General features: G+C 41.4%; 1 protein-coding gene and 1 long non-coding RNA gene across 4 annotated transcripts in view; one reads left to right on the forward strand and one right to left on the reverse strand.

The window, feature by feature from the left end:
- Positions 1 to 25,389, reverse strand: part of LOC106587130 (anoctamin-1) — a 53,536-nt gene that overhangs the window by 7,290 nt on the left and 20,857 nt on the right. For all 3 annotated transcript variants that reach the window (XR_014382813.1, XM_082969402.1, XM_014175174.3), the window contains exons 4-20: positions 17,528 to 17,626; positions 16,955 to 17,106; positions 14,916 to 14,970; positions 14,462 to 14,513; positions 14,219 to 14,274; positions 14,091 to 14,132; positions 10,746 to 10,810; positions 10,429 to 10,563; positions 7,494 to 7,654; positions 5,650 to 5,732; positions 4,150 to 4,221; positions 2,914 to 2,988; positions 1,822 to 2,023; positions 1,445 to 1,556; positions 1,197 to 1,254; positions 744 to 844; positions 367 to 509 (exon numbers count right to left, since the gene is read on the reverse strand). Coding sequence is in view for 2 of the 3 variants with exons in the window: in XM_082969402.1 (XP_082825528.1) it covers positions 367 to 509; positions 744 to 844; positions 1,197 to 1,254; positions 1,445 to 1,556; positions 1,822 to 2,023; positions 2,914 to 2,988; positions 4,150 to 4,221; positions 5,650 to 5,732; positions 7,494 to 7,654; positions 10,429 to 10,563; positions 10,746 to 10,810; positions 14,091 to 14,132; positions 14,219 to 14,274; positions 14,462 to 14,513; positions 14,916 to 14,970; positions 16,955 to 17,106; positions 17,528 to 17,626 (1,663 nt within the window). In the remaining variant the exon portion in view is untranslated. The remainder of the gene's footprint in view (positions 1 to 366; positions 510 to 743; positions 845 to 1,196; positions 1,255 to 1,444; positions 1,557 to 1,821; positions 2,024 to 2,913; positions 2,989 to 4,149; positions 4,222 to 5,649; positions 5,733 to 7,493; positions 7,655 to 10,428; positions 10,564 to 10,745; positions 10,811 to 14,090; positions 14,133 to 14,218; positions 14,275 to 14,461; positions 14,514 to 14,915; positions 14,971 to 16,954; positions 17,107 to 17,527; positions 17,627 to 25,389) is intronic.
- On the forward strand, positions 1,950 to 5,518 carry LOC106587132 (uncharacterized). Its single transcript, XR_001324372.3, has 2 exons — positions 1,950 to 2,087; positions 2,315 to 5,518. It is a non-coding gene; the product is annotated as an uncharacterized LOC106587132 (long non-coding RNA).

A 25,389-nucleotide genomic window follows, 5' to 3' on the forward strand; every position in this document is an offset into this window, starting at 1 on the left:
CATAAAACCCCCACAAAAGGCCTGACCTCAATAGCAAGAGCTTAAAATAATTGGTCAACTAATGTGCATTCGTTGACCAATTATGTATGTAGTGCACAGTACATTAGAAGTAATTCATTGGCAGTAATTAGTTGACCTTAGAAGGGAAAACCCAATCAGACATGCTTATCACACCCCCTAGAATGAAATAATATATCTATGATCTCCATGATCCTTTGCTCCAAATCTCTACTCACGTCACACTGCAGTAGTTCATTTCCCTTCTGCCTCGTGTGATAAGGAGCATATGGAATAGGGTGGGCTGAGGGCGGCTGATCCTCAGAAAGCTGTCAGGAGATTTACTGGACAGACTGACATATGACTCACTCATCTCCATGTACTCTGGGCTGAGGCCCACAAAGGGACCCAGGAAGTGGTCCTTCTCATGACGCTGTAGGGTCATGTTATAGTCCTCCTGCTGCTGAGAGTCCATGTCAGACTTCCGACGCCTGATCAGCTTCTTTATTTTACTGTTTTGAGCAGAGAAAAGAAACGGTAGTAATATGAGTCTAGCCCTGAGCATCTTTCTTTTACTGCTTGGGTGTGTGTGTGTGTGTGTGTGTGTGTGTGTGTGTGTGTGTGTGTGTGTGTGTGTGTGTGTGTGTGTGTGTGTGTGTGTGTGCCTGCATGTGTGTGAGAGTGGGTGTGTGATAATGTCCTAGTTTCATCCAGACAGAACGGCGCCTGCTCTGTACTGTACTTACGGGATGCCAATTTCAAACAGGTTGTTCTGGATGAGCTGTTTGCCAAGCATGGTGATGCAGAGCTGAATACACAGCTCCATCAGGCAACCTGCGTGGGCACACTGGTGTAACAGACGAGACAGCAGTCAACCCCGTCAGACACACAGATAACAGAGGTAATCTCCATCGAACAGGTTTGAAGTTTGGTTAGCTTTGATTTTATCTACAATGCAAACTGTCTTTAGGATAGGGCTCAAGGGCACCAGTCCTGGAACCTATACAACTGCCCTGGGACACCTGCAGCGGATCTTGCCTCCGTTACTTCGTAAATGAGGGAGGGTTATAACCATTACAGCATAAGGTAATATTTCCATTGATTATCCAGCACTGAATCATTAGAACTTATTTTGGTCAACATTTAAAGGCATTCTGGTCAAAGTTTAAAGATAAACAAAGGTGAACACAGTTGATTACCTCCTCCATCCTGTACGACCCGATAACATACACATAGTCCCCAGGACGCCCAACCATTCTGTGGACATACAGGTTGAAAAATATTCATTGACCACTATCCTTAAGAGGTGTAAATCACACTACAAAACAAATGATTAAACATTAAAAATCAGGTTTTATGGCGAAAGTGTATCTATGGTCGAATAACTGTTAAGATGTTTGAGTTGTGGAGAAGCTTATTAGTCAAATAGAGCAGAGGAGAGTTCAACCTGCCCCTGAAGAAGGCCAGGTAGACGATGGGGGAGAAGGCATTGGCAAACTTCAGAACAAAGGTCTTGATTATCAGCCTCTCCTCAAAACTCTTGTCAGTCTTTGGCACCTCTGAGAATAAAAACACAATGAGTTTATATCGCTTGATTGATAAAGAACTGAAGAGGTTTCAGTGGTCAAGGGGGTTATAATCCAGAACTGTAGCTTTTGTTGCCAACACCAAAAAGTAGTTACAAATGTAGTAAAATAAAATTGGTAAATACAGTCAATACAGGTAGCACTCCCAGATGGACTGCAAGGTCTAACACAGGGAGAGCTTTGCTAATATGGTACAGTTGTGTGACCACAGCCTCCTTTTCATATTTGAGGGACTAACCAAGAACGGTGAGCCAGCGAGCTATGGCACCGTAGACCTCATCCATGATGATGATAATCACCAGGTTGATGACAGCAGCGGTGCCCTTGACAGTTGCCCGGATGTTGGAGCGAGCCGTGGGATTGGAGCTCATGTGTAAGGCAGCCTTGATGGAGATTCTGTACAGGATGACCCCGAACACTACAGCAAAGGTCACACCAATCTGCAGAGGAGACAAGAGAAGAAAAACAGCTCATGAAGTCAAAGGTTAAAGGCACCCTAATAAGGTATATATATTTTTTTATCTTAATCATATCACAAATCAACTTCTACCAGTTGAATGTAAACACAAATTAAATACTTTTTTTGTATTAAAATGTTTCTGAAATATTGTGTTAAAATATGGAAATTAGGCTATATCTAATTAAACATGCACATATTTGCATACCATGCAAATACATTTTTCTGGACACTGGATGAAGTCAACCTAAATATTTTTGTTTCCTTTTGTCAGGACACTCCAGGACTGGACTTGTCCACAGCTGCTTTCAAAATACTTTGTATCCCTCATTTACTGAAGTGTTTCCATTATTTTGGCAGTTACCTGTAGGCCTAATTGTGTGTGTGTCCAGAAGATCTGCATTGCTTTCAATTGCTAGACTAATGATCATGAGCACTCACTTCAACTTAGCTAAAGTTTCCCAGCCTAATTGTGTAACCAAATATACAAATGGAGATTCAGTGAAAACAAAAATCAGACATTGATTTATGAAGACGAGTTCCTGTGCTTGTCTCAAGGCAGCACAACGCCAATGTCCCAATCAAAATGGTGCTGAAATTACCATCTAGTTGACCACACACGGCAAATGCTTTACGTTTATTATAACGGTTGGATGACTTTGGGAAATTCACGTAACCTCCGGCTCTACGAACTAAGCGACGCATTCAGTTTACTTTTTTTTTTTTTTTTTACACCATCGCAGCAGCGCAAAAGACTTGGGGCTAACCCAAAATCATTCAGGGCTAAATCCCTGAAAGCCCGATCCTAGTGACATCCCTGGATCTAATACCACAGACTAACATGCTGTGTGGGCCTTGGGCACATCAACTTACCATAAAAAGCATTAGGAAAAGTCCCATCATATATGCTGGTGCACGGTCTGTACACGTCAGTTTCACTTTTTTATCCTGAAACAGAGTAATTAATACATAATCAGGTGAGAAATAGGAGCAAACCGAAACAACTATCTGACAGCGATTTGTGTCCTCAGCCGTGATTGCTTATGCTGACAGCCATTTCCAAACAAGACAGGGCGACGCTCGCCCCGAGCGGACTAACACCGCTCCAACCAAGCACACATAATCTGAGCTCCTGGACACGAAACTGTGCAGTCAAATCGCATCTCAATGTGTCTAAAAAAAAACAACATAAATACTAAAATAAAAAGAGGGTCAGCGACTTCAGACCGTGTTTCCAGATGAGAAAGGGAATGTGATGACCCCTTCGTCGTCTGACGAGAAAGGAGCTGACATGCACGAGATGCAGTTCAGAGGAAGCCAGACAAACAACCACCCTAGCATGTGTTGATATCCAACATGTGCTGTTATGCAGGAGTAAATAGAGACAGTGAAGGTTGTTCAGCTTACTATAGACTGCTAGTAACCGAAAGATTGCAAGTTCAAATCCCCGAGCTAACAAGGTACAAATCTGTTGTTCTGCCCCTGAGCAAGGCAGTTAGCCCACTGTTCCTAGGCCGTCACTGAAAATAAGAATTTGTTCTTAACTGACTTGCCTAGTTAAATAAAGGTAAAATAAAAAAGATGAGACGTGCATGTGGAGACAGTGGCAGTAGAATTGAGGCAATCTATATAAGAGTCCAACTTTAGGTTGGCATTCTTCGGTGACATTGAATAAAGTTTTGGACTGTGACGATAACTTTACAATGGTGCAGTTCACGAGAGAACAAAAAGTGGAGGCGACAAACGCCACGTGTTACGCAACGGTGCCTTTACTCATAGTGCATGTGTGTTCGCGAATAGGAAATGTCGCCCAGAGACAAGAGGGAGAGAGAGAGAGAGAGAGAGAGAGAGAGAGAGAGGTGAAGCAGTCTGTGTGCTTCCATTAGGATGGTTCCAGTCCCCATCTCTGGCACTATAAGTCAAGAGCACCAGCACAACAGACACTTGATGCAGCAAAATAATAGACAGAGAAACACTGAACACCATAAATAATCTTCAATAATTTATTCTATGCATGGATGCATACATAGACTGAAATAAATAATGTAATAATATGTGTGTTGTTTGACAGCCCACCAAGAGGCACATGAGTGATAGGAAAATGCCTACCTTGGGATACATATCCTGTTTCTTCAGGGTCTTCTGCATGACTTGGATCTCATACTCAGCCCTATGGTGGTCCTAGAGCGGACAGATGCACATTAATAAACAAGCTCGTCTAGCGGTATCGACACATTTGACTCAAAACGGAGGAACTGACATCATCCAGGTCAAATGGCGTTTTTAACCAGTTGTCAAGTACATAGCAACACCCACACAACAAAACTCGTCATCCGCTAAGTGTTTCAGCGCAGTGCGGCGGGGTACACCACCAACATTTCTAGCATACAGGAGGAAATGTGTGACAGAACAATGTTAGGAGTACAGTATCTGTAAGAGGGGATGCAGGCCTTCAAAAATGGGTTTGGCATTCATGCATTTGGAACTGTTTACTTCACCCTCATATTGATTAGGAGACCCATTAGAATACCTCTACATGTTATATTCATTATCTTGCCTGTCTACTTAACAACCTTACCCCATCTACCAGTAAACATAAACAGTCACTGCAGTCATTTGATATGTAACAGAAACAAGCCCATAACTGTGCGAGCAGACAGAAACGGAGAAGGCTAAGCAAGTGCGTTTTAACCATCTCTGACATGCAAAGAGCCGAGGGAGAACCGGGGCAGGCAGTCATGAAGCACAGTTTACCAGACGCCCTGGTGGTAAGGCAGGTATGAGGGAAACAACTGTCAACTCTGCTAACATCAGTAGGTGCTTCCTAGTGACTAAACAGTTTTTTTTTTAAAGGACAGGGGATGTTAAGAAGCACCTTAGTGAGAGAGAGACAAAAAGAGAGAACAGATATTCCTTCCATATCTAGACAACAAAAAAACACCTTTATACTACGTCTTCTTTATATTTAAAAAGGGTTAAAAAAAAATGTGGTACATTAAATTCCGCCTCAAGACCTAGTAATTGTTGCAGTATTGTCTTGATCTTCTCATATTTCTTGTGTTTTTATTTGTTATTTTATGTTATCTATATTATTACTTTCATCACTACACTGTTGGGAAAGGGTTCACAAGTAAGCATTTCACTGTACTGTTTTACACCTGTTGTATCCTGTGCATGTGGTGAATAAACTTTGAAACTTGAAACTATGGCCAGATCGCCACTAGGCTACTTCCACCCCTCACCCCTCAAAGTGGCAAATAAGGGACTGTTTGAAAGGGGGTCATGTAAACAATGCCTTATTATTATTTTTTTTTACAGGTAACATACCATGAATTCTGTCTGAAATAGATAAGAATGTCAGAGTGAGGGAGAATGATATAAACCTTGCCGGGGGAAGTTGGTTAGTATTGAGTAACAGTAGCTGTAGAGAAAGCTGCTAGAAAATTAAGTTAATAAATAAAATCAATTTCAAACCTTGTGTGCCTGCTTCAGGAACCACCATAATATAAAACATAAAAAACATGATTAAGAGGAGAAATCATTTTTCATTGTATTAGACGTTCATGTCCAAATTGGACAAACAGGTCCAAAACAAGGGCATAGGCTCACCTCTTCCTCTTCAAAGCCAGTCAAATCCCAGATGTAATTGAGTCTCATTTGCCTTCTCTTCCAGTGCTCCATGAACATGGTAGCTGGGAAACAAAACACAACCCATCCTTAAAATCAGGCCCTCCAGGTTTTTGCGATCAAAATTAGTTTTTGCAAAATCAACAATAGCCGGCTTATTATGCGTAGTCTCGAAATCCAGACACTAGGCAACAGTGACCAGGGTCTGGTTTCAACGATGGACTCTTTTGGCATAGAGGAACTACATCTCTGCCTACATCACTACCTCTATCCAGGGCGGGTCCTATTCAGACAGAAAACCACGAGGCAGACATGCCAGGACGTCACGATTCAAACCAAAAGTTTGAAGGCAAAACCTTTTGCAGTGGTTTTAGAAAGGTAATTGATGTAAAACTAGCCACTTGTGAAATGCACTCATTAAAAATAACCTCTGATCTCCAATGTTGAAGTTCCTCTATGCCAGGGGTATTCAACCTTTTCTTGCCCAGGGATCCCCTCCCAGGCAAACCGGAGGCCCAGGGACCCCCATCATACATTAGCAAAAAATTATATTAATATGGCAAGGAGAAAATGAATATATGAAAATGTATAGATTTGGTAGATAGTTATTCATTATTTTGATCTCCCAACATAATTGGAAGAGAAAGTGTAAACTAACATAGCCCATAAGCTAGAAAGGTAACTCAGAACTCCTAAGAGCAGCTGTTTAAACAAAGGTTAGCCATGTGTTGGCAACAATGTATATCCAAGTCAAGAAAGCTGACCAGCAGCCACACTGTAGCCTATTCGCAGATGATTTTCTAAAGTCTGTCAGATACTCCAGTTAGTGTAATTGGCTCCAATGAGTGTTATTTGCTCAACATTAGGAGTTGAGAAATAAAGTTGACACCATTAGAAATAAGATATTGTCCTATTTTCTACTGTAGGTATGTAATTCAAAATTCCTTTATTCTGTTGGTGCTAGCAATACATTTGGGAAAAATGCGGACCCCCTGCAGTACCTCCACGGACCCCTGGTTGAATGCCCCTGCTTTATGCCAAAAGAGTCCAACATTGAAATCAGACCCTAGGTCTAGTTACTGCCTAAGGTTTGGTTTTCAAAACTATTATGCAAGGGCTTGCAAATTTGACCAATTACTGCACTTTTACCGCATAAAACAGTCAAATCATTGCAGTAATATGTCATTCAAACTGACCGATCACAGCATAACAAAGAGGACAATTTCAACCAATCACGGCACATTTACCGCATAATATGGTTCAATCAAGCCACATGTCAAACTTTTTCCCTCAGCGTATCTGTGACAAATTGGACAAAATCATCGCATTTTGCAATGAACAGTATCAGAATTGCCGCAGTATTTTTTTTATAACCACCCCTGCTTAATGACTACAGTACGAGAAAGACAAAGCGAAAGGACCAGGGTTTATACTTCAAATATAGTCAAAAAGCTCAACATCTCTGAAACTCAAACAGGTTACGATCTTATCTCCTCCAAATATAGGAACCTACAATCCAAACCATTATCTTAATTTTCATAATCTTCTAATGGCAACTGACACTGGTCTCCTGTGGCTCCTGCACTTCCTGGTCTCATAGACTAGATGTAACATAGTAAATGTAAATCCGGGACACTGAAATTAGTATGACATGTTATGTTTGGTATGGTTACATAAGACATATGGTTATTTAAGTCATAAACAAAAGTAGGGTGGCTCTGAGACCAGGTTGCTCTACAGGACTCTGCCTGGTCCTGTGGTCTGTAGCAGATGGCATTGTTTTATTGGCAGAAGATGAGGTAGAGAACATGGGAGGGGCGGCTCACCCCAGAGGGCCATGAAGATGGAGAAGAAGACGGTGGCCGGGTTGTCAAAAAGATGGCTGGCCCTGGCCGTGCCGCATGCGGTATTCAGCTTCCAGTAGCTACAAGCGCGGTCACACAGTGGGCACATGGTGATGTTGTTTCTTGGATCACAAATCTCCATGCTGAGTGGAGGGAGAAGAACATTAGTGGAAAGCCTCAGCTAAAGAGATCTAACCAGAATGGTCAGCATAAACTCAATTACCAGTTTGAGAGGCTATAGAGTCCAAAAGCAATGAGGAATAAAAAAAAACGTAATAGTGCACAAAATAAAAAAGACTAAACCTTGCATGCGCCAGTTCCCGCAAAAGGTTGGTATTTATCAAAATGTTGAACTTGACGGGAAAGTGTGCGTATCTCCACGCAAATCTCAGACCACGCGTACGCACAACTTCTAGTGGTTGAGCAACTGTATTGCAAGCAAATACTGTCATTTTGGGAAATGGAGGTGGTTGATGAACAGTAATTCTGGTAGGCTAATAAAAACATAGGTCTAAATGATAAAACGGATGCATTTGCCATTGGTAAGAAGATGGCATAGCAGCATTTATTTACTGATGCACAACAAATATTAGGCTACCATTCCGTCGCTCATTTAATAGCCAACCATGCTCGAAAGTAAATAGACCGGTAGCCTATGACAGTATGGGTAGGTGACAGTATTGCTGTGCAATAGGAGCTCAACACAATGGCCTGTTTAATCTCAGAGCCTATACCAAGGTAGGAGACAGAAACACAATCGTGTACTGATAAACAAAACATTGAACGGCAATTCGTATTTTGATTAGAAGTGTTGGCTGTAGGCAGCATTTACTTTTAAATTGTTCAATAGAAAATCAATCTTGTAGAATGTGCGGCCAGTGTTTGGCACTAGGTATAGGCAGCATGAATTTTTGGGGGTTTTAAAAAAACTACTGCAAAAACATTCTGCCCACGCCTTTACAGAAATGTGATCCACTTTGCCATTGCTCTCTCCTTTATAATCTGTCATGGTCTAGTTTCAACGTCTCCAAATTATACAGCAAATAAAGGCATTTTTATTACCATAAAGGATGAATAGAGGGTGTTTTCCAGGTAGGGCTGTAACGCTCATTAACGAGCGCAGAAATACAGTATGGGTGTGAACTATCAATAAAAACGTGTATATGTGTCACATCCTGACCAGGGATCGCCTCCCATGGAACAGGTGGAGGCAACCAGGAAGGATTGGGCCAGTCCTACTCTCCAGACCTCCAGTGCGTCTCCTCGGGCCAGGATATCCTGCGCCGGCTCTGCGCACTGTCTCCAGTGCGTCAGCACAGCCCAGTGCGTCCTGTGCCTGCGCCCCGCACGTGCCGTGCCAAGGTCACCATCCAGCCAGGACGTGTTGTGCAGGCTCTCAGCTCGAGACCTCCAGTGCGCCTCCACGGCCCAGGGTATCCAGTGCCTCGGTCAAGGACAAGGCCTCCTGCGTGTCTCCCCAGCCTGGTGCGTCCTGTGCCTGCTCCCAGAGCCAGTCCGGCACAGCCAGTGTCGCCCGCCAGTCCGGCGCAGCCAGAGTCGCCCGCCAGTCCGGCGCAGCCAGAGTCGCCCGCCAGTCTGGCGCCGGCGGCGAGGGACCCCGCTCTAGAGGCGCCACCAAAGTGGGGTGAGCCTGTGGTGGAGTGGGGTCTGCGTCCCGCTCCTGAGCCAACTCCGTAGGGGGGAGGATTGGGAAGGGGGGGGGGGGGGGGGGGGGGGTTGTAGCACAAGAACCGTCGTTGACGGTGGCCACCTTCCCGTCCCCCCCTTTAAGTTTGGGGTTGTTTTTGTGGGGTTTTTTTTGTTTGAGGTGCATTTCGGGGTCTGCACCTTTGGGGGGGGGGGGGGGGGTACTGTCACGTCCTGACCAGTAAAAGGGGTTATTTGTTATTGTAGTTTGGTCAGGGCGTGGCAGGGGGTGTTTGTTTTGTGTGTTTGGGGTTTTGGCTTGATCTATGTTATTCTATTTCTATGTTTAAATATCTCGTTTTTCTGTTTCTATGTTGGAATTGTTTGTGGTTGGTCTCTAATTGGAGGCAGCTGAATCTCATTGCCTCTGATTAGAGGCATATTTATGTAGGGGTTTTCTCATTGTGTTTTGTGGGTGGTTATTTTCTGTTTAGTTCATGTTAACCTGACAGAACTGCTGGCTGTCGTTTTCTTGTTTTGTTTATAGTGTGTCAGTATAATAAAAACAAATAGGAGCACTCAACACGCTGCGCCTTGGTCTACTCCCTTCAACAGCCATTACAATATGTTGCTTGCAACAGCTTGTTGAGCACGCAAATCCTAGAATGTCCACAGACGCCAGAATCTAGTGAGAAATGTATGCATGGTTGACAAACGAGGCCGCTGGAGAGCTACCGTACTGCAGGTTTACTCCAGCCCTAATCTAGCACGCCTGATTCTAATAGTTAGCTGGTTGATTAGCTGAATCAGGTTTGTTACTACTGGGGTTGGAGCAAAAACCTACAGGAGGATAGGGAATGTCCTGATGGGATATGTGATCATAAAGTGGGTCTGCCGCCCAATCGTTCTGCTCTAGGTAGACTGTGTGGCGGCAAAATCCACAGGAGCATTGGTTTATGGCCAAGGTGACACACTGTCCTAACTGGCAGTGTCTCTTAACTCAGGCCAACAGACTGTTAGAAGGCCCTACACAGGTAGGGTCGCTTATAGATACATACAGGAAAAAAACACCAAGAACGCACAGACTCAAAATGAAAAGCAAATAACAAATCACAGCATGTCTGTGCAAGGCAACTGTTACAACACTGTGTTTAGCAGCTCTTGGGTTATTGATAAACCATCACTTGTGCTTCCACGTCGTTCGGAATCTAACCATGTAAGTTGTGGATTTAACTGTAGTTGTGGGTGTAGTTGTAAGAGGTCAGTGTACCTGGGAATGTCATTGTCCACAGTGGCACAGCCGTACAGGAACACTATGACCCCCACTATGGCAGCAGGGATCAGCATCTGGGTGTAAACCCCCAGCCAGGCAAAGTATAGGCCAATCTTCTCCCCAAAGTACTTCCTGCAGGAGAGGAAGGAAAGCAGCACTGAGTACATACATCAGGAATCAGTTCAGATATGGTGATTAACTAACATTAACTCAAGCCAATGATATAATGCTTTGTCTTTTTGATTGCTACAATACAGTATAGTATATAGTCTCTGCATTATCATGTCTTGGAGTTTAGAGCAGGATTCTCTCACCTGATTAACCCAATTGGTTGGTACTTGTAGAAGACACTGTAGCTTGCCCATTCTTCATACAAGATCTGATGAGACAATAACGGGTAAAACAACATCTTAAATTAAACAATACTTAGAGGCAAAACCATGATGGAAGACTACATTTAATATAGCTTCTTATCTTACTTCTGAGTCTCATTATAGAACAGAGGAAAAGTCCGTTTTTGCTCATAAATTATTTAAATTCATTATGCAAATTATTAATTTAAACAATGCTGATAGGAAAAGGTCAGTCCCATTACAAAGCCCTTATGAAATATTGCATAGCCATTACTAGTCACAGCTGTGCTGTAATCTCAATTGTAACGATGTGCGCTGAGAGTCGGGAAGCAAGTTCAGGGAGTGAGTGTTTTAATAAAATAAACGGAACATAATACAAAAACAAGAAACACTAACAGCACACAGTAATCAAACAGAAACAATGTTTGTTTGAAGGAACCAAAGGGAGTGACATGTATAGGGAAGGTATTCAGGGAAGTCATGGAGTCTAAGTGAGTCTGACGACACGCAGGTGTGCGTAACGATGGTGACAGGTGTGCGCCATAACGAGCAGCCTGGTGACCTAGAGGCCGGAGAGGGCGCACACGTGACATCACAATGCTATATTTACAGCCTGAGTTTTGCCAAAGAAATCAGTGCCATTAAGGCCCAGGGGCTGGTTGCATAAAACCCCTTAAGTTTATTTTCCCCTGATCTTTTCCCTTAAAGTTTCCGTAACTTTAGTCAGTTGCAGAACACATTTTAAGGTGAATTCCCCCTTCAATTAAGTAAAAAATTGAAGGGTGCCTATGGAAGTCCCTTAACTGCTTCATTCAGTGTGGATATCAATGTGAACAGCATTTGTGGAGGTGAATGTTGCTTTTATCTGCCCTGGTTACAATAGGAAAACATCAACCAGCTAAGCTACCTAGCTAAACAATGGAAGATGCACACTCCATAGCTTTACAGCTAGTAGAAACTAATAGAAACAATTTGAGAAAGAAATAACTACAAGAAATGTGGTTCATCATCTTCGGAAGCAATTTGGCTATCCTGTCTTGATTGTAGAAGTTCTATTTTGCTAGCTCACAAAATAAATGTGATGTCTTTGAATCAGGCCATCTCCATGGTAACCAGATACTATTTCTAAAGTACATGCCTTCAAACTACCATAAAACACCCTTAACCTGTTAAACTCTGACCCCCTCTGGTGGCATTTTCTAAATTATGCATAATCGTGTATACTACCCTCATTTAGTAGAAAGGTAAGAACTGTGGGATTCCGATAAAGGTGTCAGAAATAATGTTACTGGGCCTCCCTAGGGGACCCAGGTTCGATCCCGGGCTGTGTCACAACCGGCCTTGATCGGAAGTCCCATAGGGAGGCACACAATTGGCCCAGCGTCGTCCGGGTTAGGGGAGGGTTTGACCGGGGGGGGGGGGGGCTTTACTTGACTCATCATGCTCTAGTGACTCCTTGTGGCGGGCCGGGAGCCTGACCTCGGTCGCCAGTTGAATGGTGTTTCCTCTGACACATTGGTGCAGCTAGCTTCCGGGTTAAGTGGGCGGGTGTTAAGAAGCGCAGTTTGGCGGGAGGACGCATGACTCAACCTTCGCCTCACGAGCCCACGAGCCTCACGAGCCCATTACAACGATGAGACAAAATTGAAATTGAGGAGAAAAACTGGTAAAAAAAATAAATAATCTAAATAATAATAAATAATAATCATAATAATCATAATAATAATAATGTGACTACTGCAGAGCCCGAGATACTAGCCAGCTAACAAGACTACCTAGATAGCTCGCTCGCTCACAAGACCAGCCAAGTTATCTGCGTTGTTGCTTGCATGCGATTGGCTGTGGTCTTTGGGGTGGCACTCGGCCTGGGAGACGGAGCTGCCTGTCAGGCATCATTCAGGGCTTAAATACCCCACAAGCTCAGAAGCTCTTAGGTCAAGTTAAGGAACATTTAGCCTGCTAACATTCTAACTTATAAACTGATAATGAGCGCCAGACACAAATGAAAGCATGATGTTAGCATGAAATGTACCATCCCTCAGTGTAGCAATCAATAAAAACGCATGCGCCGATCCACTGTGGGCTCTGCCGCCCAGCCACACTGACAGTCTATCATCATTACGTCCACTCCTATTTATAGAGTTTCTCGTGATCTCCACAAAACAACTTTTGTTATGTAGTGATCATGGGATAAATAAGTTGTGATCTCGATAACGAGGGAATTATTTGTATTCATATGTCCTCTCTGGACTTTCGTACTTAAGGGAAACACTTAAGATGTTTTATGCAACTGGGCCCAGGATCAGCATGTAGGGACAGGTTGCTGTGGTCTGACAGGTCAAGGTCATCCTTGCGCATCAAATGTTATTTAGATTACGCTTATATTGCCCCTCAGTAGTCCCTAGCGTGCATCTGCATGAAATAATATAAGTGAATTTCACTGTTGGTCTCATGTTGCACTCATCTGCCTGTCATACATGAGGTTTCACTAATGAAGTGGCATCACTGTCAGGCTGGGAAATGGGCACCCAGGGGTCATGCCATCAGAGCCTCACAAATATTTTATTTTTTTACTGAACACTGAACAGTAGTCCCAATGGCACATCACTGAACAGAGCTTCAGTAGGTTACTATCCCCCACCCAAATGGCCCTGTCTGTTCCCAAACAGAGCTCCCACTTTGCAAGACAAATTAGTGATGCTCGTGACTCATCATAGACCAGCCTAGCGTAACAGAACACAGGACTGGAAAAACAACAAACCATGGAACAACTCATAACGACGTCGCTTCTGAAATGTAATCATGTCGTCATCTCAAGGACATAAGTCATTTCTGTGACAGAGCACTCGATTTGCTCTGTGCACGGACTACACCAGATGGGTGGGAAAAAACATACCACTGCCGTACGGCAGCTTGGAAATTGAGGATTTCTCTGAGGATTTAGATTTCCTTTGCTCTGGGCTTAAATCGCTTAGATTCGACCAGACTGGTTGTCGTACAATGCTTGAGGACGGTAAAAAGGGATTAAGCCTGTTGCCGTGGTGACACTTTCAATACATACAGTATAATTATTATCTAAGCCAAAGGGGGCTTTTCCTCTCCAGCGTTGCTGACGGCTTGTGTTTAGAAAGCGTTTGAATTCTGTGCTTTAACCTTTTCAATATGCTCTGACGCTATCGACAAGACTTTCCTGTCCTCACAAAAAGAAAATGGTTTATGAGAATCGCTAACAGTGACACAAATAATGGATTGGTTTGTAGTTTCATTGATTGCATATTGACATGACCGATGATTTGCTCGTCTCACCTTTCTGTCATTGGCCTCCGCCCCCATGCCGTCAACATCCCCCTGCAAGACAAGTAATGACACAATGATATCTGGTTACAGAGTACATGGCTTCGCATGGGTATTGATATGTGTGGTAATATGCTCACATCGTGAAGAGGGTACGCAGCAGTGTAAACACCGTTGCCAAGGAGACTGGTGATTCCTGTAATCGTCATTTTCAAGAGATCAAATTTACTATCAAACAGAAGGCATGCAATAGCAATAATATTCTACTACAGCATACTACATGTAGTGCTGTCTAGAAAGATAAGACAGATGTCATTTACATCCCTAAAGGATCCAAATTCATTGTAATATCCCTAAGAGATAGGGGACATGGCTTGGCTTACCCATGGTGTATTTGGCTTTAGTGCATCTTGTACGTTTCAACACTTCATATACCTAAATGGGTAAAAAACATGAAAATAAATACAAAAGTACTTCTGCAATGTATTAAGATGATCTCAGGTAAGAATCCCATCCAAATAAGACAGGATTTCTGCCCTGTGCCATGAATTTGTTAAGAAATGGACCTCAGCTCCCGGCCATTAATGAACAACTCTAAATGCATTGATGGACAAGTTGTTTTCAAACTTCACAGCAATCTCCAAAAGTCATTTTAGCTCAGTACTGATGTTTATGTTGAGCAGTAAAGTTCTACACCATCTCCACTGGGAGCAACATACGCTGATTGAGAAGGAATCCAATGAAAAGTCAATTACATGAACAAATCATACATTTACTTGTGGTGAGAAGGGCTTTTTATTGACTTGCCCATAATTCAAGCAGATCTATAGTACTTACTATTGAGGCCCTGGTTTTGCTGTCGAAGAAAGACTCTCTGTCTGAGAGATCAAACCTGTTAATACAGAGGAGCCTTCTGTCAGCGGTTTATTTAAAGAGCCATGTACTCAACCAGGAGAAAGTATGTTAGTTTTGTAGGTACGTAGAGAGCAGTTTTTTTTGTGGCCAGGATGTCACACACATTGTCATTATTTAGACCAAACATACAACACAGGGTGGCTACAGGGATAATACGGTTGCAACATGTCTTGGTAGCTAGTGTTAGTCAGAAGCCTGGCCTACACAGTGTTCATTGAGTCAGGAGCTCAAAATAGCCTGTAACCTCTATGCCCACTCTCTTGAATAAAACCTAGCTTGTTTACTAGCCTCCCTCAAAACACATTCAAATGTTGTGCTTTTTACAATACATAATATTCTAACATCCAAATGCAGATGAACTATTCCCGGAACAGAGGATAAATCTCGGATTAAAAATAATATTTAAATCGCAGTGTGGATGTCTTCCAAACAACATCATGGTTCAGATTTTGTTTCTGTTGATTTTGTATCCGTTGGTTTTGTGCCTGGTGATTGCACCTCTACATTATTACTGTCAAGGCACAGTGGGGCCATTAGCCATGTCAAAAATGACAAAGAGCTCAAGCCTGGTGAAGACTGCGGGTAGAAGAACAATTTAAATTCCATTTATTTCAACTCAGACAGATCACATTATGGGGAAATGCACCTACTGAGATGAATAATTACAGGTAGCAGCCAGTATCATTCATACATAATCACATCTTCTGCACATAAAGCATCCAGCTCACTAATTAAAATATTTGAACATTGAAACCACTGGGCCTTGTGGGACACCCCTTCAAGCTAATGATCAGTCATTTTGACTGCAACACTAACAGTGTAATTAATATATTTCATATATGCGATCGCAAAAATTATCATTTGATTGTGTCTAACGACGAAAACATCAGTAGCCTAAACATCATTATAAGCCCAAATGTGCTTAATAAATAGTTTGTTATCAAAATGCAGGTAATGCATGATCTCTCTGAAACGATCCCGTGACATGTTTTCTCCAAATAAAAGTATCCCATACAAGTCTGACCAGAAGCTCTCCATATGCACACTCTTTCCACCGAATGCTCCACGGACAAACAGGATTAAAATGAACGCTTTCAGCTCAACAGACAGATCCCAGGCAGTGTCTTCTTACCCCGTAGTGACATTTTGAGTTGATAATCGCCATGTAGCAAATGTCATCGGCTTGTTCTATCTAAATGGTGCCATCCTTTCCGCTCTCCTGTCTCACTGTTACATTTGGTAATGGCGGGGGAACCTACGCAGTGCCCACCATTCTGGCTTTTTTTTGCGCTCATCTCTAGAAGGTGTAGGTTATTCAGGCTGAGGCTCAGAATCAGAAGAATCATCATCAGAGATGTCATGATTAATTTCCTCCCGCCATCTGAGTTGTTTTCAATCGGATCTTGTAGCATCGCTAACGCAACATGCGCATCCATTCATCTTGGTCGTCTCGCCATTGTAAATTACGCACCCTCTCACTGTGTACTCCACCCAATTATTAGTTTTATGGCATGTCCTCATAAAACTGGTTAGAACTCCAGTTCTGTTTGTCATATTGAGATTCTAACGACGGCAGTGTGTTATATATTCTTATTTAGGAAAAGTCAAGGACTGAGGCGGCAAAACTTTAAAAAATGGCAGAGTAATAATTGTTTTAAACTCATGCGCAGTCAAAATGACTGCTTTAGCGGTTATAGTGTTAATAACGCCACAACCAGTACTGTAATAATTTCAATAGCTATACCCTTGCAGTGTACCCATGTCTTGAATTGCAAATACATTTATTTCCTATTGCATCACAAACATTTCAGGCCACTTTGAATTTCTCACATGCATAGTACTGGAAGTAAACCCATTAACCTTTGAGCTCTGCGTCATTGATCACTTGTCAGAATGTGTTCAATGGTGAGCCTAAACCCCTGAACCCATGCCACAGGTCTCAGTGCTACTACTGTACTCACAGGTGCTGCTTTTCCCGGGAGAACGGGTGAGAAAGATGCTTCACATTTTGGGGTCTATTTGGCTCCACTTTAGGATGAAGTGGCGCAGTCACTTTGTGGATGAACAGATTGATCCTCTCCACCACATTACTTCCCTGTTTGACCTCGTACACCTGAAGGGAAAGGGGAAACAGGAAGAAGACATGTTGAGAAATGAGTGCATGAAAGGCTATCAGTTACATTATTCTTATTTTAAAACATTTTTTTTTTTTGTCAATTAGACGCTCTTATCCAGAGCGACTTACATTTAGTGCATTCATCTTATGATAGCTAGGTGAGACAACAACCCATCACAATCGTATCAAGGACATGTTCCTTCAACAATGTGTTTATCAGCAACGTCAGTGCTAGTAGAAAAAGTCGCTTTTTTACTTTTTTGGGTTGGGGAGATACTCTTCAAAAAAGAGTTGTACATGTTTTCGGAAGTTGTGCACCATTGGGGTGCTAAGAGAGAGAGAAGAGCTTCGACTGGGCTGAGCGGGTGTTGCCCTCCCATAGAAACGGATCAGTGATCCATCTAAAGGCAGGCCATACCTTTTTGGTGGGCATCTTGAGCTTCATGAATTCTGCCTCCCGACAGAGCACATTCCAGGGAGCATGGATCTTCAGGAAGCCAATTCCTGGGATTTTGTTCTGGAAAACAGAGAATGTGATGTTGAATAAAATAATAACAATAATAAAATCAGGCAAAAGGTTTTCATGGATATTTTATGTGTATTGAAATAAGTTTCCCCTGTTTTATCTGGGTGATACATGCATACCTAGAATAAAGCTACTGTCACGTCTCTAAGGACTACAGTAAGTCTTTCCAAGGTAAAGCACAGAAATGCTACTGCAGCATTGCAACTGAAAAGAAGTCGCAATGCTACAGTAGCAAGGATTGTTGTTGGTTAGTGTCAGTCAAAGACTGTATCCACTTGAATACAAAACAATGTCTGATAGTCTAATATATACCGGACAAAAGTTCTCTCTCCACAATCTCCTCTATAAAACAACAACAGTGGTTATGTAAGTCCCTCTCATATGCTCCTGACATACTTCCTCATACCTCCCAGCCCACTTCAGGGTCCTGGCCCTGTCTGTTGAGAACACCGTGGCAGACTACACTTTCCACAGCAATATCAAGCAGAAAAGATCCTGCCAATTCTATTTTGGGCCTCTGGTTCGATTATCCACAAACAACCCTCATTCATGGACAAAGTAAGTTAATAAAAGAAAACAAGGAGGGTTGAATAAACTATGTTCAGACTTACTCAACAATGCATAAGGATGTTGTCAACAAGTATGAAATCATTTTGAATTTGCCTTAATATCACTCAAAACAAAACTCCTTTGTTAGCAACACTCACTAAATGGTAAGAGACCTCTTCATGCATGCAATGGGAAACCAACTCCCACAGAACCACATGCCTCCTACCATTTATCTGCGAAATGTCGCGTAACAGACATTACGAAACACATATCGACGATAAAAGATAGAACAGCAAACACATGTCAAAGCTTTTTTTAAGTGGTTTCAGTAGTGGTCTGCAAAATGGAGTGGTTAGGAACTAGGCCTTACCATTACTCTTTCATACAGGGCAGTTTCCCATGGATTTTAAAAACCAAATATGTTTTACGCTGTAAAGGTCTTTCAATCTGAATGGGACACACAATGTATCTTGATCAATGCAATGATTTATGATGAATGAGTAATGATTAATGGGTCAATAGCCACTCTAGGGGGTACAGTATGCAATTACCTATGACAATAGGCCTCTTTTTGCTTGTAAGGCTGAAAATAATTACTATTGCACATTATGGTGGCAAAATTGCAATATTATCTTATAATACTTTTATTGCATCAAATGGTTGTTTTATTCAACAGAATAGAGTATTCTTAACTATTGTGTGTGTGTTCTACTGAGGATGGGCCTCTGGCAGAGAACTCTGACAGGAGATTTACGATGTCTTTTGGGTGATAAAACCTGTCATGACGTTGGCCTCTTTTGGTACAGGGAGGACAGTTGACCCCCTCCCTTTTTCACCACCACCCAACCTACCTTCCCCCCAACCCAGGCCCTGTGTGAAAGGGTTGTAAAAACCCTAAGAGGAGAATCTCCTACCACATGTTTCATAGAGAGACAAAGGAAATTCTTCCAACTCATAGAATTGGAGAACCGAGCGACATGTGTGTTCTGGAGAAGGTATGGAAGATTGGTGAAGAATCCAGCTACGAACTGATCCGCTTGGTACAATTTTGTGATACTCAGAAGAGACAATATAGCCATATTACCATAAAACTGTTTATATAATAGCCTCAGCTTGAGACTTGCATCATAATGGGTGTATAGAATGTATTAATAAGGATAAAGCTTTTGTAATACATTGAGATGCGATGTACTGATGTAATGTGATAGAATTGTATTTCTGTAACCAAGTCTAACTCAGTCATAGGCACGCCCCCAGGGACCCATACAGGACCAGGCGTCATTTGACAAGCCTGTTCAAGGGTCACTATAAAACCCTCCCTGATTTATATTTCTTTAGACCAGGCCTCCACTCCATGGCCAATAGGTTTTACCATCCAATTCCTCTACTGAAAGTGAACCATACCACGTGGTTAACTTTTAGACTATTGATATCGACAGAATAAGAACAAGTCTTTGATATTAATTATTAGTCTGCAGCTAAGTAAATTATATCATTGAATGCGAAGATCAACGAAACATCCATTCTATGACGACATTAATGAATGTCGCTTTGAAAGATCCATTCTAACCTAGAGAGAGACTCTCCAACAGAACAGACACTCCAACAAAGAACGACGACACGAGCGTAAATATATATTGATTGCAATTGTTCCCGAATGAGCGAGCCTTCAATTGTCAATTGTTAATATTAATGAACTCTGTGTACCTTCTCAGCTGACCGTTTATGACCCATTGTCTAACAGACCAGCCATGCCTGTTAGCCATTAGCGCACATTACTATACCAATCCTTTGTGACGATAATTAATGTTTGTATGTTTTCTGTTAATTACTTAGTGTAGTAAATAAATGATTTTAAGACAATTGATGTATGGATGATTTTAGTAAAGACTGGGTTCGTGCAGATACAACAATTTACGACGTTTGGAATGAGACTGAACACGAGGTAAAATACACCATTTAAACCAGAAGATAATCGGCCTATACTATAATAGAATATAATATTATAGTACAGGAAAGTTATATTAGGAAAATTATAGCTTTGTAATCTGAATATTCTCCTTGGTGCCCCGATCTCCTAGTTAATTACAATTAAACGATTAATCAGTTTAATCGCGTGATAATAATTACAGGGAGCTAATTGATAAACATGTCTTCAGTTTAACGGTACCCCCAAAGACACGACAAACCTAAAGAACATTCCAGAGCATGAGTTAATGTTTCTGTTCTATACCGTACCAGGGAGAGGTGGCTCCAGTTTGGAGTCGGAGCGCTCAACACAATGAAAACTTGACACAGAAAATACCTATAATACATAGCAGACAGTATCTTTCATACAAAGCTTAACCTTGTGACCCATTCTATATATCGGTTGTTCGTCATGTCGGTTGAAAGGGGTGTATCTTGGCTATAAAAGACCTTTGTCTCGGGGCTCTCAACGAATTATCAAAGACGATGATTCATCAACCAGCCATCGCTATTGCAAAGCTCTCACTAATAAAGACTCAGTTTAAGTATAACTCTGACTTGTGTAATAAGTTTGTCTCTCCTCATTTGATAGTACAGAAATTAACCACCACATTTGGCGACGAGGATGGGAATCTTCACTTGGTGACCACTCCTAACGACATGGGTAAATCATGCATGAGGGATCCCTCAAATTTGGGATCTCACCTTTGATCTGATACCACATCTCAAACATAGTTAAAAACATTTTTAAAAGAGGTGAGCGAACAGCACGCAAAGTTGAGTTAAGAAAAGCCTCTGTTACGTAGGCCCTGAGTGTGTATTCCTGTGTGAGGGGGGCATCTTGCAGGTGTAAACAGGGCCGAGTCAGTGGAAGATGATCTGAGAGTTAGTCGACTCAAAGACACCTATCATTGGTCGGTTGCGGGCGACCTAGAGCCGTCCTGACAGTGAATTGATCACAGTGGGGATTGGTGCGGTCTGTAGGGGTGAGAGGCCAGGGTGACTGTGGGTTCTGTGTGAAGCACGGTACCTGGAGAAACCCTATTGGAAGAAGAACCTCATTCTGAAAAGTGTCTGTGTGACTGTCTAACTGACCCTCAGAAGTGGTGAATTCCAATTATTTTAAATGTGCTAGCCAGGTATGCCCTGGGTTTGGTAATTTAGCGTTAAATATCTAGAATCTGTGTGAACTAGTTTTGACCATTTAATGTTAAACAATCCGGAATCTGTGTGAACTAGTTAAGACCATGTATGATAAAGTATAAGATAGTAAGGTGAACCTGTACTTGTTTTAAACCTGTAATTGTTTTAAACCTATACCCCATTTTAGAAGTATTGAAAGATGTAAATGTATGAGTTGCATTATCCTATGAACTAATCATGAGATAGAAAATATTCCTGCAGGTTAAATTATTGTTCAAAAACAACTAATTGATTGGGTATGTTTGAGAATAGCATTGTGTGACTGTGATATGAGAGTTGTGTGAAAATGTAAATTAGTCTTAATCTGACGTTTGGACAGTAACATATAGAAATATGCTTAATCAGATTATTGAAATTTGGATAATAAGCTTTGCTATAACGTTATCTTGGGGTTCTGTTCCTTCACTGCCCATCATAGAATATCACGGGGTGGTATTGAGAGCGGGATGATATTTTAGAAAGCAGAGGAAGGTCTATAGTTCCTGAGAGGCTTGATTTTGCCGCGGTCCCTGGGAGGTTAGAGAACCGTTGAGGATTCCATGATCATTGTCCGGGAAACAAAAGTAGATTTTTTTGGTTCTGCTTCGTAGCTGTGGAGAGTCCTTGAAAAAGCTAATGGAATGGTTGTCGTGAGTACCTAAGAATTTCTTACGATTTATATGGATTCTGTGAATATATGAAAAATTGTACGTGTATAATCGATTACTAGAGATTTGATAAAGTAATACTGGGAATATAATTAGATACAATTTAAACCACCCATTCGTAGACGTACGTAGGTTTTGAGTTGGTATCTTTAATGGATAATTTGATAAAGATGAGGTTTAAGCATTATTAAACTGTCTACAAAGTCTGGGCAACTGTCTAAAAACTGATTGGAGTGTGTCCACTTTTGGTTAACTTACCCTAATGATGTAAGTAATAAACGCTTATTGGATTTTCTCCATCTGGGTACTACATTTGAAATAAAACTGCCCTTAACCTGTTAGGGCTAGGGGGCAGTATTGACACGGCTGGATAAAAAACGTACCCGATTTAATCTGGTTACTACTCCTGCCCAGTAACTAGAATATGCATATAATTATTGGCTTTGGATAGAAAACACCCTAAAGTTTCTAAAACTGTTTGAATGGTGTCTGTGAGTATAACAGAACTCCTATGGCAGGCCAAAACCTGAGAAGATTTCAAGCAGGAAGTGGCCTCTCTGAGAAGTAGTGTTTCATCTTGGCTCTTTTTATTGAAGACTCAGGATCTGTGCAATAACGTGACACTTCCTACGTCTTCCATAGGGTCTCAGAGCCCGGGAAAACGTTGAACGATATCGAGGCAGGCTCTGGCTGAAACACTTTATCGCTTTTGGCAAGTGGCCACTCAGAGTACTATGGGCTTAGGCGCGTGCCCGCTTCGACCGAATGCTTTCTTTTCCTTTGTCTGTTTATCTAAAACGCAGATTCCCGGTCGGAATATTATCGCTTTTTTATGAGAAAAATGGCATAAAAATTGATTTTAAACAGCGGGTGACATGCTTCGAAGTACGGTAATGGAATATTTAGAATTCTTTTGTCACGAATTGCACCATGCTCATCACCCTTATTTAGCCTTTAGGATAGTGTCTAGAACGCACGAACAAAACGCCGCTGTTTGGATATAACGATGGATTATTTTGGACCAAACCAACATTTGTTATTGAAGTAGAAGTCCTGGGAGTGCATTCTGACGAAGACAACAAAGGTAACAACATTTTTCTTATAGTAAATCTGACTTTGATGAGTGCTAAACCTGCTGGGTGTCTAAATAGCTAGCCCTGTGATGCCGGGCTATCTACTGAGAATATTGCAAAATGTGCTTTCACCGAAAAGCTATTTTAAAATCGGACATAGAGTGCATAGAGGAGTTCTGTATCTATAATTCTTAAAATAATTGTTATGCTTTTTGTGAACGTTTATCGTGAGTAATTTAGTAAATTCACCGGCAGTGTTCGGTGGGAATGCTAGTCACATGCTAATGTAAAAAGCTGGTTTTTGATATAAATATGAACTTGATTGAACAAAACATGCATGTATTGTATAACAATGTCCTAGGGTTGTCATCTGATGAAGATCATCAAAGGTTAGTGCTACATTTAGCTGTGGTTTGGGTTTATGTGACATTATATGCTAGCTTGAAAAATGGGTGTCTGATTATTTCTGGCTGGGTACTCTGCTGACATAATCTAATGTTTTGCTTTCGTTGTAAAGCCTTTTTGAATCGGACAGTGTGGTTAGATTAACGAGAGTCTTATCTTTAAAATGGTGTAAAATCGTCATATGTTTGAAAAATTGAAGGTTTTGCATTTTTGAGGAATTTGAATAACGCGCCACGGGATTACACTGGCTGTTGAGTAGGTGCCATAGAGGTTAAGATGGAATCTCGACTTAATTTATAACGTCGTACAAAGCCTAGGGTATCCATCAAACTAATTATCAGTGTGATTAATGTGATGTAGTAAAGTAATTGAAATACGTTGCATGAGAAAACAATCTAGTTTTATTTTTTTTTAAATATATAAATTAACAAAAAAATTAATAATTCGCAAGATCTGTTTTCTAGCCAATGAATGTCGATTTAACTGCTAATCTATTCATTTGGCACGTGGGAATCATCGCCGGAAAAACGCTTGGACTTTTAATTAAGGCTTTTTTGGGGGAATTGTGTCGTTAGTATGTGCCTGATTTTACGACTACAGACAATTATAAAATTGGGTTATTTGCGGGGTTTCTTCGTCATTTCAGTAGCATTGGGTATATGGTATTGACTAAAATCTGGGTTCCTGATTGTAATTCAACTATTGGTTTTGCCTGGAAAGATACGGTCGCTAGTGTTTGTTTAAGATATAAACTGAACGTTTTAATAGCTTGTTTAGTTTAAATTGAACGACTAATTCATTCAAAATAATAGCGAGGCGATTTCGATGTAATACGTTGTCTGTTGCCTAAATGGTCTGCTGGAAATAACATATTGAGAATGGAGTCGTATTTAAATAACTGAATCAAAGAAGAGACAGTTATCTAAATCTAATGAATTCTAATAATAGCGGATAGGTAATTGCGATAGAGTTGTGCCCACCGAAATGTGTTTTTTATTCTTATGGATTGACTGATGTATTTTATACATTTAGCACATTACATGTTATTTTTAAAGTCTTGGACATTTCGTAAGTGTGAAGCCAAAAGAGAAGAGAAAGTTGTAAAGTTTGTTTTTAATTTTACGATAGAGTTAAGGCAGACGTTGTTTGAGTATGGGTTATATTGTTTCCTACTGGTAAGAATAACAGAGTTGGTTGTGCTCGCTGGGCTATATTGGGCTGTAAGGGATTCAGGTCTGAATAGTTCAATCGGAAACGTTTTGTGACAGTTTCTGATTATTGTTGCTTGGTTTTATAGTTTAGGTAACACCAGTGAATTTGAGCAGGAAGTTAATGTACATTATAATCTGTTTCCATTATATGGAAAAATGTCAGCTCATTAAAGTGGATTGCAGTTTGAGTTTGATTTTATTTTTACAGGGACAGTGCACATTAATCACAGTTGTGTGTATCTAATGGCAGGGTATTCCAGACATGGGAAGCTCTCACAGAGTAAGCAGATTGACTAAAGGTGCTTTTCCTTAAGGGAACTATACAGTCACCTCTCATGGCGGACCTTGTGGATCTGCTGCCATAAGGTTTGGGTTTTCTGTTTAACAAAAGTACTGAGTGGAGGGGGAGCCTGGCCATTTAGAATCTTGAATACAAGACATGCGTCAGTGTACTGCACAATATTTTTTCAACTCAGGAGCTCATGCTTTCTGAGAATGTAAGTGATGATAGCTATTGGGCTTCCTATCAAGCACTTTGAGAGCCTGTTTGCAGACAGACTGAATGGGTTTTAATGTTGTACAGCAAGCTTGGGCCCAACTAGTCAAGTAGTATGTTAGGTTGGGGAGTATCAGATTTGAAGTACCGTTTTGTTACCTCTGTAGTCAAACAATTTCATACGATTTGGAATTTAGCTCGG

The sequence above is a fragment of the Salmo salar genome, chromosome 26 (assembly GCF_965601325.2).
Source record: "Salmo salar chromosome 26, fSalSal1, whole genome shotgun sequence".
Taxonomy (NCBI): Eukaryota; Metazoa; Chordata; class Actinopteri; order Salmoniformes; family Salmonidae; genus Salmo; species Salmo salar.